Source organism: Rhincodon typus, chromosome 22 (genome assembly GCF_021869965.1).
Source record: "Rhincodon typus isolate 14 chromosome 22, sRhiTyp1.1, whole genome shotgun sequence".
NCBI lineage: Eukaryota > Metazoa > Chordata > Chondrichthyes > Orectolobiformes > Rhincodontidae > Rhincodon > Rhincodon typus.
The window spans coordinates 2,870,451-2,883,133 of record NC_063353.1 but is presented as its reverse complement, the minus strand read 5'-3'; the positions used below and the strand labels follow the sequence as shown (position 1 = coordinate 2,883,133).

The 12,683-nt window shown below is 40.1% G+C and overlaps 1 protein-coding gene across 1 annotated transcript in view; it reads left to right on the top strand.

Annotated features, from left to right (window-relative positions):
- The window catches only part of metap2a (methionyl aminopeptidase 2a), a 17,746-nt gene extending 5,341 nt beyond the window's left edge, over positions 1–12,405 (top strand). Inside the window, exons 2-11 of the mRNA XM_048610501.1 lie at positions 543–650; positions 746–811; positions 3,264–3,366; positions 5,774–5,935; positions 7,408–7,589; positions 7,682–7,776; positions 8,139–8,235; positions 9,263–9,366; positions 10,252–10,367; positions 11,602–12,405. Of these exons, the coding sequence (XP_048466458.1) occupies positions 543–650; positions 746–811; positions 3,264–3,366; positions 5,774–5,935; positions 7,408–7,589; positions 7,682–7,776; positions 8,139–8,235; positions 9,263–9,366; positions 10,252–10,367; positions 11,602–11,854 (1,286 nt within the window). The 3' untranslated portion in view covers positions 11,855–12,405. The remainder of the gene's footprint in view (positions 1–542; positions 651–745; positions 812–3,263; positions 3,367–5,773; positions 5,936–7,407; positions 7,590–7,681; positions 7,777–8,138; positions 8,236–9,262; positions 9,367–10,251; positions 10,368–11,601) is intronic.
- Positions 12,406–12,683: the final 278 nt, after the last annotated feature.

Sequence of the window (12,683 nt, the reverse complement as noted above, 5' to 3'; positions counted from 1 at the left end):
CTGCCCCCTCGCCCCACCACCCCCCCCCCCCCCCCTCAACACCCCCCTCCCCCTCCCCCCCCCCCCCCCCCCCCCCCCCCCTCACCCGTCTCCTCCTCCCCCCCCCCCCAACCCCTCCCCTCGTATTCTGTTGATTTTGATGTGGTAAAACATCCCAAGAGTATTGTATACCAAAATGACTTTGAACCAGAGAAGATGAAATTACCACTGATGGGCAAAAGCTTGGTCAAAGAGGTAAATTCAGAGGAACATCTTGAAAGTAAGAGAGGCGTGCAGGGTCAGAAATTTGAGGAGGGAATTCTAGAGCTTGGGACCAAAGATACCTGAAGGGAAGGTGGGAATAGTGAATTATAAGTCGATATCCTTTGTTTTCGAGTCACGGGTTGAGCAGTTGTATATGACTTTTTTGCTCGGTGGCTGAGAGGTATAAATGTGCAGCAATAAATGGAATGTGCTTGCGATTGGTGTTGGTTGCAGGCATCAAATGTTTTCAGTCTTTCCAGCTGCTGTAGTCTGTAACATTTAAAACTTGTTCTCTAAAGGAGTGCAGAATGAATGTGAAAAGGAATCTGCAGGAACTGATGATGTCACAAAACAGCTGGAAAAGCAGGTCCTCGAGGACAAGGAAAAAGAGGAAGATGGGGAAGAAGGCAAGTCAAATGTTGAAGAGAAGGAACTTGTGTTGCATGCTTTTTTACATTAAAGTTAAAGACACTTGTTGATTTAAAATCTGTGTCACCAACAGAAGGAGATGGTGAAGGTGAAAACTCCGCAGGCAAAAAGAAGAAGAAAAAGAAAAAGAAGAAAGGACGTGAGTGGGTTTTGAATACTTTGTTGAACAAGGTGTTGTAGCAGTTCAGGAAGTATTCAGCACAAAAGTGGGCCATTCTGTCCAAACAATCTCTGCTGGTATTTATTCTCTACTTGTCTCCAAAGGTCTTCCCTCATCAAATTCTATTAATATAACATTTTATTCCTTTTTCCTTAAGGGCTACTCTCGCCACTCCTTAAATAGATCTATACTGTTTGTCTCAACTACTCCCTGTAGCAGTAGATTGCATTCGGGGTAAATGTTTTTTTTCCGATCACCTTGTTTGTTTTCTTGATCGCATCTTTTTGTTGGTTCTTAGTTTTATTCTTCTCCACAAGTGGAAACAGTGTCTATGCTCAGCAAATCTTTCCACAATCCTTTGTTTTCAAAAGCAAAGCCCAGCCTGATCATCCTTTTCTGCTGGATATATAACCCTGCATTTCTGTTGTCATCTTTGTAAATTTTCTTCAGCGCTCACTCCAGCCCTTCTATTCTTTAACCCTAGCACTGTGCATTATTCCTGCTGGTGTATGACAAAAAGTATGAGTAACCTCACTTGGTAATTCCTTTCCTCTCAAAGTAAACCCTAGCACAAGGTTTACTTTTACTAACTGACCTTATTGACCATTGTCCTTTTTTGAGCGGATTTATGTATTTGTACTCCTGGATCCTTGAACTTCTTGACCCCATTTAAATTCATAATTTCTAAGTAATGTGCAATTTTATTTCTCTTTGCAGAAGGTGATCCTTCCTGTTCAATATTCTCTGCAGGATGTAGTTATTGTGTGCAGTACCTTTAAATGTTTGTATTGTCACATACTCGTTACTTATTTCAGAGGAATGTCTCGGTGGGATGTTGCAAGTTTCTCTTCCTCTGTGCACCCATGTGGTTTTGCGAAAACAATTGTCATTTCTCTTCTATGAAATTAGATTGCCATTTTGTACGCTTGTTAATTTCATCTTGTAATTTATTGCAGTCCTCCTCAGCATTGACTCTTTCCTGCTTCCCATTTAAAAATTTAGAAATTGTTTTTGTTAACTTCAAAGTCTGCATCATTAATATAAATCATGAACAGTATTGATCCTTATCGGCCCCACGTCCTACCTTCTATCTTTCTGTATTGCTACCCCTTATTCCTGCTGCTTGTTTTCTGTTTAGCAATCCATTCTGCTGTGTTCTTGCGTGCTCTGACATTCATTTGTCTCATAAGCCATCTTACAAAGGCCTTCTGAAAATCAAGCTAAACTATATCCACTGCAATATGCTTGTCTATGGCAATGAGGCTAATCAACAAGAATTTCTTTTTAAGTCCTAGTTGGCTATTCGTGAATTTTGCTTTTTTAAGTGTTTGTATACTTTATTCCTACTGCCAGCTGACACCCATTATTTCCAGGGCATTTCTATCTCCCTCCTTAAATAAAATACTGGGTGGACCAGCTTTTTGTTGTTTATTAGTGAATTAGATGAAGCAACAGAGCCATTTATTCAACTTCTCGCTGAAGCTGAGGTGGGGTTCGAGTACACCATGTGAATGGGAGCTGAGTTGTAAAGAGACGTGAATAAGTTAAGTGGTTCAAACTCTGGCAGGTGGTGTTCATGTTGGGCAAGTGAGAGCTCATCCAATTGGAGCTGAGAAAGGGAAATCAGAGCATTCTTGAAATAGTCAGAAGCTCAAGATTGTGGAGAAGCGGAGAGATCCAGAATTGAGATAGCAAGGTGTAGAGTTGGATGAACACAGCAGGCCGAGCAGGAAGGCTGACGTTTCGGGCCTAGACCCTTCTTCAGAAAATGATGCTGCTTGGCCTGCTGTGTTCATCCAGCTCTACGCCTTGCTATCTCAGATTCTCCAGCATCTGCAGTTCCTACTATCTCAGATCCAGAATTGAAGTTGCTTGTAGCTAGTGGACAGTTTGAAAAAAAAATTAATGATAACGGAATGTTGGCTTTTATTACAAAAGGCTGGAATACAAAGAGGTGAATGCCATACCAAATTTTGGTTAAACCTCGTCTGGAATACTGTTAAACTGCACATTGGAAAGGTTATGATGATCTTGGACAGGTTACAGTTCAGATTCGCCAGAATGATACTTGGACTACTAGTCTGTTTTATAGACTCTGGAGTAATAGGAGAGTGAAGGGTAATCTAATTCCTGTTTGAGCAGGAAACACATTTCTGCACAAAGTGTAGTAGAACTCTGGAACTCTGTCAAAAAATGCTGCTAAGACTGGGAGTCCTTTGAAAATGTCAGACTCCTATTTAAAGAAAACTTAACTTAAAATTTGACGTTAAGGTTTGTGGAATCTTGAGTTAAGGAACAAACCAACCATGATGAAGTTAAATGACGGCTTGAAGGGCCAAATGGCTGCCTGATCCTCTAATGAGACAGTTTAATGCAAGTTGTTTTACAGCACTGTTAGTCTATATCTTAAGATGCTTTCATCTTTGAACAGCAAAGGTTCAGACAGATCCTCCTTCCATTCCGATTTGTGAGCTTTTCCCTTCCGGCGCTTTTCTAAAAGGGCAAGAATGTGAATATCCGCCCTTACAGGATGGGTAAGTTCTTCATCCAAGCACTAATGTGCATTTATGTATATTTACAAATTAAGTACTTTACCTCTCTTGGTTTTAATCCAGTTTTGATCTACATCAGAAAATGCCTTCTGGTCTTTCATTTTTTCCCTGTGTTTTTGTTGATGCTTATTGCTAGCTGAAGGTAGCTGGTCTTCACTAGAAACTGCAAACAAAAGGCTTGTACTCAGAATGTGGCTTGATCTCTTGTACTCAGAATATGTTATTGAAGGCTTCAATAAGATCATACAATTGTTGCTATATATATGATAGAATCTTTCAGTATAGAAGAGCCCCTTCAGCCCATTGGGTCTGTACTGCCAAAAACACACTGCTACCTACACTAGTCCAATTTTCACATACGAGGCCCTTGTGTTAACCCAAGTACTTTTTAAATGTTGTGAGGTTACCTGTCTCAACTACTCTCTCGGGCAGTGCATTCCAGTCCTCCTCCATCCTCTGGGTGAAATGGTTTTTCCTCATCCCCTCTAAATCACCTGCCTTTCACTTTAAAAATGTGCTCCCTTGTGATTGACCCTAAGGGGAACAGCTGCTTCCTGTCCATGTCCCTCATAATCTTACACACCTATCAGCTCCTCCCTCGACCTTCTTTGCTCCAAAGAAAACAACCCGAGCTTATCCAGCCTGTCTTCATATCTAAACTGCTTCATCCCAGGCAACATCCTGGTAAATCTTCGGTCCTTCCTATGATATTGTGACCAAAACTGTGCAGAGTACTTCACCTATGGCCTAATCAAAGTCCTGTACAGCTCCAAACATGTAAACTTGCTGCTCTTGGCAAGCATTCCGTATGCCTTCCTAACTACCCATTAACCTGCCGTGCCACCTTCAGAGATCTGTGGACAAACTCCTCAAGGTCCCTCTGCTCCTCTGAGCTTTCTAGTGTCCTACCATTCATTGAATAAATGACAGGGCTATTTATGAATGGCACCATCAAATAAATGTAACTGCTTGGAATAGTCGCCTGTCAAAGAAACTGGTGGTGAGTAGTTCCAGGTCAAGTATAGACACAGTTAAAATCTCAGTATTCTTGTTTGAATGATTGCTGACTTCATATATTTATGCCTTACTTCCCTATGAAATGCTTCCATGTCTCATCCTTTGGCATCTGTCTTATTAGGGTGCAATGTTTTCCATGTAAGAAAGCCATAGGAATAAGAGAATGTCATGCTGTCAAAGCTTAATTGACACCTTATGCACCACTTCACTCCATTCATCACCAGGGCACAGTGGCAGTGTGTACCATTTACAAGATGAACTCACCAAGGCTCCTTCCAAACCCTTGACCTCTATCACCTAGAAGGACAAGGGCAACAAATGTTCAAAGCCACACATCATCTGACATGGAGCTATAACACTCTTCCTGCGCGCGCTCATTAGATCAAAATCCTGGAACTCCCTTCCAAACAGGTGTACCTACGCAAATGAATTGTGGTTCCAGAAGGCAGCTCACCATTAGCTTACCGAGGATAAGGAGGGTTGAATGATAAATATTGGTCTGGTTAATGATGCCCACAGCCCAAATAAATAAAGAAAACCATATTTGAACCTGTAAGATTAATTCTGAAACAGCAAATTCTATATCATTTTTTTAAAAACTGATTTGATTCCATAATAGTAATTCTTCAGGAAATCTATACAAATCAAAATTGAAGGTTTGAACCTAATTGGTTATGTTTTCCAATATGTTTTGTATGACTCTTTTTCTGCTCTACAAGATCTATACCCGACTGGAAGCATTACTGATTGCATGTTTAAAGTGGTTTCAATGATCTAATTAATTCAATGTCTGAAATATGGGTCATAGCTTTAAAGAATAGATCACTTCTGATCTAATGGTATCATGCAGTTGACCTCTGTTCAGGTTTATTTGGTGGAGCCTTGTAGTAACATCTTTTCTTTAGTCATTGTTGATTGCACTGACTGGCACCACAATGAAACCAAGTGAGCGTCAGTCATAAGATCTGCTTAATGGAAGTGCATGTCCCGAAATGATTTGCACTTTGATAAAAGTTTTTGATAGTAATGTCAAAGTTCAGGACCAAATTGATAGTTTTAATGTTCTGGTTAAATTTTGTTTTTGTATTTCTTTCTTGTTACTCATAGTTAGCTTGGAATACGTACTGATATTTTCTGTCTGTTGGAAAGGTGAAGTTTTTAGTAAACTCATTCCCTCAACAATTATGATCCTGTAAGCTTTTAGAGAAATTTCTATTCAGACGGGATGCAAACAGGAGAATAGTGTCCAAATGATTTAGTTTTAACATTGGGATATTGCACTTTTAATGTCTTTTGCCTTTGCTTATAATTGGCCAGTTCTATTGAGATCCGTAATCTTTATTCTGTTCACCTCACCATTTCTTGTGTTCAGTCGTACTTCTGCTTGGCGCATGACTAGTGAAGAGAAGAAGGTATTAAACCAGGCTAGTGAAGAGATCTGGAGCGATTTCAGACAAGCAGCGGAAGCACACAGACAGGTGCGCAAATATGTCAGGAGTTGGCTCAAGCCCGGCATGACCATGATTGAGATTTGGTAAGTGAACGTTCCTGCCATTAATGGTAAACAATGGGTACTGTGGTTGTTAGAAAGCTAGTACTCCAAAAAACACAAATTCCACAAAAGCAGTTTGAGAGCTTGAATTCTAATTTTCTTATGTGATACTCATAAAAGTGAGTGTGAAGCATGTGATACCGACCCAACTTGCTCAGAATACCCTTCACGGAAGGAAACCGTGAGTCCTTTGATTTTCTCATTCAGAGTGCGATGGGTGAGCATCTGATCTGCTGCCCAATCACTAACTGACTGCTGAGACAGCTACAACGGAGAAAATCTCTAAAGCTTAATACTCCACTTTGTTGATGCTTTCTAGCCTGGATCATTGTGGAACAGCGGCCAAAGTGTGGCTACTCTTTCTGACTGTGCCTGATCATTTTTCTTTAAATAATGCATAAGGTTATTGATAACATACATAGTTGGGGCTTTACTGAGGAGGAATGATATTGAAGAGAGGGATGTTTTTACTGGGAATGCTGTCACTGAGAATTGGATGAATAAGTCTGCAGCTGGTTTGCTGTCCTCCTTTGTAACTAGTAGCCTGCAAACATCATATTGTTTTGTATTTAACATCAATGATATGCCGCATCTAATGGGTTATAAGTATAGTAGTTATGTTGCTGAACTATCAATGTACAGATCTGCCTGAGACTTGAATTCAAAACCCAGCATGCAGCTCAGAAATTTAAATTGTTATATATGAATTCTGAGGTAGGAAAGATATTTCCAAAGAATGGTGAGTCTAGAACCAGGGGTCACGGTTTAAGGATCTGAGAGAGACCATTTATGATTGAGATGAGAAATTTCTTTACCCAGAGAAAATTGAGTCTGTGGAATTCTCTGCCCCAGAGTGGCTGATGCCAAAACGTGGAATGTTTTCATGGAGGGGTTGGATTTAGTTCTTAATGTTAAGGAGATTAAAGAGTGTGGGGAGAAAGCAGGAACACGGTACCAAGTTTAACGATTAGCCATGATCATATTGAAAGGCAGAGAAGGCTCAAAGGGCTGAATGACCTACTCTCCTATTTTCTATGTTTCTATTAACCAAAAGTTAGTATATGTAACAGTGACTGCTGCATTGTTGCTAATTTTTTATAAAGTATTCGGTTCACACGTGTCCTTCAGAGAAGGAGACCCGCTATCCTCCAGTCTGACGCACAGTAATTGGAACTGTATGAACTTCTGAAGAAGGATCACTGTCCCAAAACATTAACTCTGCTTTCTCTCCACAGCTGCTGCCAGACCTCATAAGTTTCTCCGACAATTTCTAATTCTGTTTCAGGCCAGTCCTTTATTCTTCCTGAACTCACGGAAGTACTTTTTGTAGCTTGACCTAAAGGACTGTCTGACACAGAAATCGGTGCAGATCACCTTGTGTGCAATTACTGTGGAGATGCCATTATACTTCCCTGAGGGGATAAAAAATGTAAAATCCAGCTTTGATTTTGCAGTGAAAAACTGGAAGATTGCTCCCGTAAGCTGATTAAAGAGAATGGACTGAGTGCTGGCTTGGCTTTTCCGACTGGCTGCTCCCTGAACAACTGTGCAGCCCACTACACACCAAACGCAGGAGACCCCACCGTGCTGCAATATGATGATGTCTGCAAAATTGACTTTGGAACCCACGTCAATGGTTGGGCCAAATTTTGTTTTATTTCTGAAATATTTCAAGTCTTCTGAGATTTATTTTGAGTTGGTACTTAATTTGACTGTTCTCTTCCACAGGCCATATCATTGACTGTGCTTTCACAGTTGCATTTAACCCCAAATATGACAAGCTGATAGAAGCTGTCAGAGATGCTACAAATACTGGTATCAAGGTAAGCCGTATATATAATAAAATGTTTGGAATGGAATAAAAATTATCAATGCTTGGAACCTGAATTGAAAGCAGATGGCAGGTTGGTTAATACTTTGGACCAGAGCACTTTAGATATTTTCTAATCAAACCGTTCAGGAATGTCATTGCGCATTCAAGTAAGACTTGAACCTAGGAAGACCATCATTGGATTGAGAGGAGATAGTGGTGGAGAAAGCTTGACCATGGCAGATTCCTGTGAGCTTCTGTAACCAATCCCCTACCCAATGACACTTTGGCTCAGATCATTCTGTGTCTGAAGGGTTGTATTTGATAGAAATACATTATCACCTGTCACTCATCTGGAAATATTCTTTGTTTTAGAATGCAGGAATTGATGTTCGCCTTTGTGACATTGGTGAATCCATTCAGGAAGTCATGGAATCCTATGAAGTTGAAATTGATGGCAAAACATATCAAGGTATCAGCTGGACGTGGTAACTCTCTAGAGTTACATTGGAGTTCTTTTCCCCTTTCTTCAGTGCCTGGCCAGCTGCATTGAGGCCATTTGTAACATTCCTGTTGTCACCTCAACTCAAACCTGTGATCTATGCAGTTGAGAAACTCCATCATAACAGCTGAAACCTCACTGAACTCCTCAAAATTTCATGTGTATTCTGATTGGAAGGCTTGTATTGCTTTCAGAGATCAGTCATGTTGCTGTAGTTGAGGCTTTATTGATGTATTGGCATTTACAAACCTTCAAACTTTGTTTCCAATCTACTTGCATCCCCCCTCCTGGCAACAGCCTGGGATTAGGCCAGTTTTTCTGTAGCCTTTGGTGACACGCTTGACCTCCATGAGCTGCTGACTTCATACACAGACTGTTTCCACCTTTAACCTTGCAAAACTTTCACCCCTTTATCATCTCAATTCAGTTGAAACCCCATTTGTGTCTCCTTTACTACACGTGTGGCTGGTCTTACACATTACACCCATCATAAACTTAAGGCTTGCTTAGCAAATCCAGTTCTCCTTTCACCCCTGTGCTTGCTGACCTATCTTATTTAGAGAGCTATAGAGACAGGACTGAAGAATGGGACTAGCTGGTGCAGGCACAGTGGGCCAAATGATCTCCCCTTGTACTGTAAAATTGTGATACCTAGTGCCATACTTGCTTTTCTCTGTAACCTCCCCCCCCCCCACCCCTGCCAAATCTCTGTAAATCTCCACCCTTCTGTGCTGTTGTAATATTGGCCTGTTATACATTCCCTAGTTCCTGAATACGCTTTCTTCACCTCTCTTCTCACCTTTAAAACACTCTTAAAACATGCTTCGGTGACCCTTATCTATCCCAATATCTCTTTCAGTCCAGCATCATACTTTATTATATTGTTCTCATGTTAAGTGCCCTGGGTGTTTTATTATATTAAATTTGCTATAAAAATCCTATCGTTTGTCAACAATGTGTGCCTTCTCTAAAGTTTGACTGATTTGTACCTTAACAGTAAAACCAATTCGCAACTTAAATGGACATTCCATTGGACAGTACAGGATACATGCAGGGAAAACCGTTCCAATTGTAAAAGGTGGAGAAGCCACCAGAATGGAGGTAAAGGACATTAAATTCTATTCTTTATTCAAATTTTGGCATACTACGAAGGCGGTGACAGTGGTGAAACATTAGGACAATTACTGCCTTGAAACTTTCTGTATGTGGGGTATTTGTGTGTTCATCAGTTCTTTTCCTAGTCTCCTTCAGAATTGCTTGTGTAGGTGAAAAAAGTGGTTAGCTTTTGCCATTTTTGCTTCCCTTAAAACTACTGCAAAGGAACAGGAGGGGACTGTAATCTGCTTTGTGACGTTGTCAGATCATGGCTAATTCATACCACTGCTTCATTGATACCCTGATTCAACAAAAACCTGCAGTTTCGCAAGGGGGTGGGCTTGTGCCAGGTGAGGAATTTGTCCCTGAAGTGTAAATGAATTAAACTGAAAGATGTAAGTTTGAGAACACCTACCAGTTAAAACAAAGATTGCATTTAGACAGTCTGCCACAACCTCACAATGTGTCGCAGTGTTTTACCACTGATGAAGTATTACTCAGGTTGTAATATAAGATAGAAAAAAAACCTGTGTAGCCAGTAGAGATTAAGATATTAGTGAGTATACTTAAAGCAGTTATTGGGAGTTTCTCCAGTCAGTGATAATATTCAGTAATTAACAAAGACGGATGTTGGAAAGAAATAGTGAGTGGATGTGAGGAGTTGAAATGCAGTTGGATGCTCGCTGGGAGAATTGGGTTTAATGGACCAAAAGGCCTCCTGTTAACATAATTTCCCACAAATTGCAGTTAGGAGTGACTACTAGCCAAACAGTGGTTGTGGATTGCTACCTCACCGGGTTTAATGTCTTGTGCTCTGATGGTTCATCATCCCAGAAATGGGAGGAGTTGAGCTTGAAAGATTTAGTCATTGTTTCTCTGTTTCCCATTTAGGAAGGGGAAGTGTATGCGATAGAGACTTTTGGCAGCACAGGGAAAGGAGTTGTTCACGATGACATGGACTGTTCGCATTATATGAAGAATTTTGATGTTGGCCATGTCCCGATAAGGTAGGTCTGTAAATATTCTGCATAGATGATCAGTAGGGATCATGCATGCATTTGCAACAAAATTCTTTAATTAAAAAAGTTATGTCCCTTGATGTGCTAAATAGAGATGTGTGGGGGTTTAGGATTCTTGGTAATATCATCCTAGTCAGGCATCCTTGTTGTTTAGCGAGTATAACTTTTTTTTTATTTCTATACTAAATATGATTGCATTCTTCCAGTATTGGTATTTGATAAATGGCTTGTGTTTTAATATTAAACTCTTAATGTTCCTGCACACTATAAAGGACTAAATGGAGTCATGATTTCATTTGAGGAAAAACTAAAGACCCTTTTCAAACATAAGACCTGGAGCCCCCAAGCAGTTCACCCAAATTTGGCAAACCAGTGCAAGGATTGCAGAGCTCTTTTGAGCACAAATTACACTCAGAATTTGGGTTTCCATTGTTTTAAAAGAATTGAAGTATGGCCATGCCTCCAGATCACATTAATTGTTGTTCGACTAATTGTACCTCTATGTAACCCTTCCAAAAAGCACTAAATATTAAACACTATTTTGGTGCAAGGTTACAAATAAGACATGTTTTGAAAGCTTTGAATTTTTACTTCACTGAAACTAAAGTACACCAGTGTAACTGGCAAATACTTGTCATTTTCATTGTTAAATATCTGGTTACTCTGATAGTGATTACCTTTTTTTTTGTGGTACAGACACTGGGTCAAATGGCCTTTGCTTAAAGTTCACAGAATTGTTAGTTATTAATCAAACTGCCAATTTACCATCATTAATTTATTAAGGAAGTTATGTTGAAGTAAAAGTTTGTTTCACAGCGCATTCTAAAATGTACTGATTGCACTGGCTGTAGGCAGATCTTACATTCAATTATGATGGAGTTGGTTTGCCAGAAACTGCAGTGAGCCACGTGGGAAAGGAAAATGCTTCAACTGGTGTAGATTGTGTCCCAATTGCTGATCGTACCCAAAGAATAAACTCTAAACTCTATAACCATTAGTGAAAGCAGTTAAAACTGGAATTTTGGTTATTCTAGTGTTTTCCTCTGAAACCCAGAGATCAAAAAAGACTTGGGGCTAAATTAGAGAATTGATAGCTGAATAAATACTTTCTGGGCTGATATTGAATGATTGCCTCAATTATCCAGCAATTAATTTTGAATGCTTGAGAAATGCAGACTTAATTAGCAGATCACTTAATGCTGTTCATTGTGCTGTATTTTAGACTTCCACGAGCAAAACACCTCCTGAATGTTATCAATGAGAACTTTGGGACTCTTGCTTTCTGCCGCCGGTGGCTAGACCGTCTGGGGGAGAGCAAATACCTCATGGCCTTGAAGAATCTCTGTGATCTGGGTATAGTGGATCCATACCCTCCGCTGTGCGATATCAAAGGCTCGTACACGGCACAGTTTGAGCACACCATCCTGCTTCGCCCGACGTGTAAAGAAGTTGTGAGCCGTGGGGACGATTACTGAGCACCTCCATCGTTTGACTTTGCTGTGCTGACAAGCACTGTGTGAATGGTTCCATCTGCATCATTCTACCAGTTTGTTTTATGATGGACCAGGTTTAGGTTTGCCATGTTTTAGAGGGTGACAGTGAGGAGGATAAGCCTGTATTTCCATCTACTCCAAAAAATTTTTAATAAAAGGTTTCTGGTGTCTAGGAACTTTTTTTAATGTTAACAGGACATGCTCCTTGCACTTGCCCACTGATGGATTAATATAGAACATAACTGAATACTGGCATCTCCAAGTGGGTTGGGTTATCTGCCCACAAATTGTCTGCTGCTGGATTAATGCAGAAAGTCGAATCGGGTACTGACGTTTAAGGAGCATGGGGTGCTGCTTTGTTGTAAGAAAGGGTAAATAAATGCACCTCTGATAAGTTCTACTTTCTCCAGTATTTTGCAGAGGCTTTTTATATAGAAAGAGGTATTGAATATAACTTATGCAAATACCTGCACTCTTGATTGTCTTCTAAATTCCCCAGCAAACAATTTAATAAAATTACAAGTTAATTTCCATTGTGATGTTACCGACTCTAATCATCCTTGAATGTCATGATGTAAACAGTTGATTTCCTGAAGAAATGGAAAAACCTGGTGTGGTGTTCTTCCATTGCAGTTTTTGGTTTTATTTTTATGAATTGCATTTCTGGGTGGAAATTTGAATCTCAAGTTGACTTGCTCCTTGTCTAGCAGCCAGACAGATTTATAAACCCCTTTTCCATTCCTGTTGAGTTTTTTGTGATTTCCCTGCTGTCAAGTCTGGGGCCTTTAACAACACCGGAATGGGCACTAGT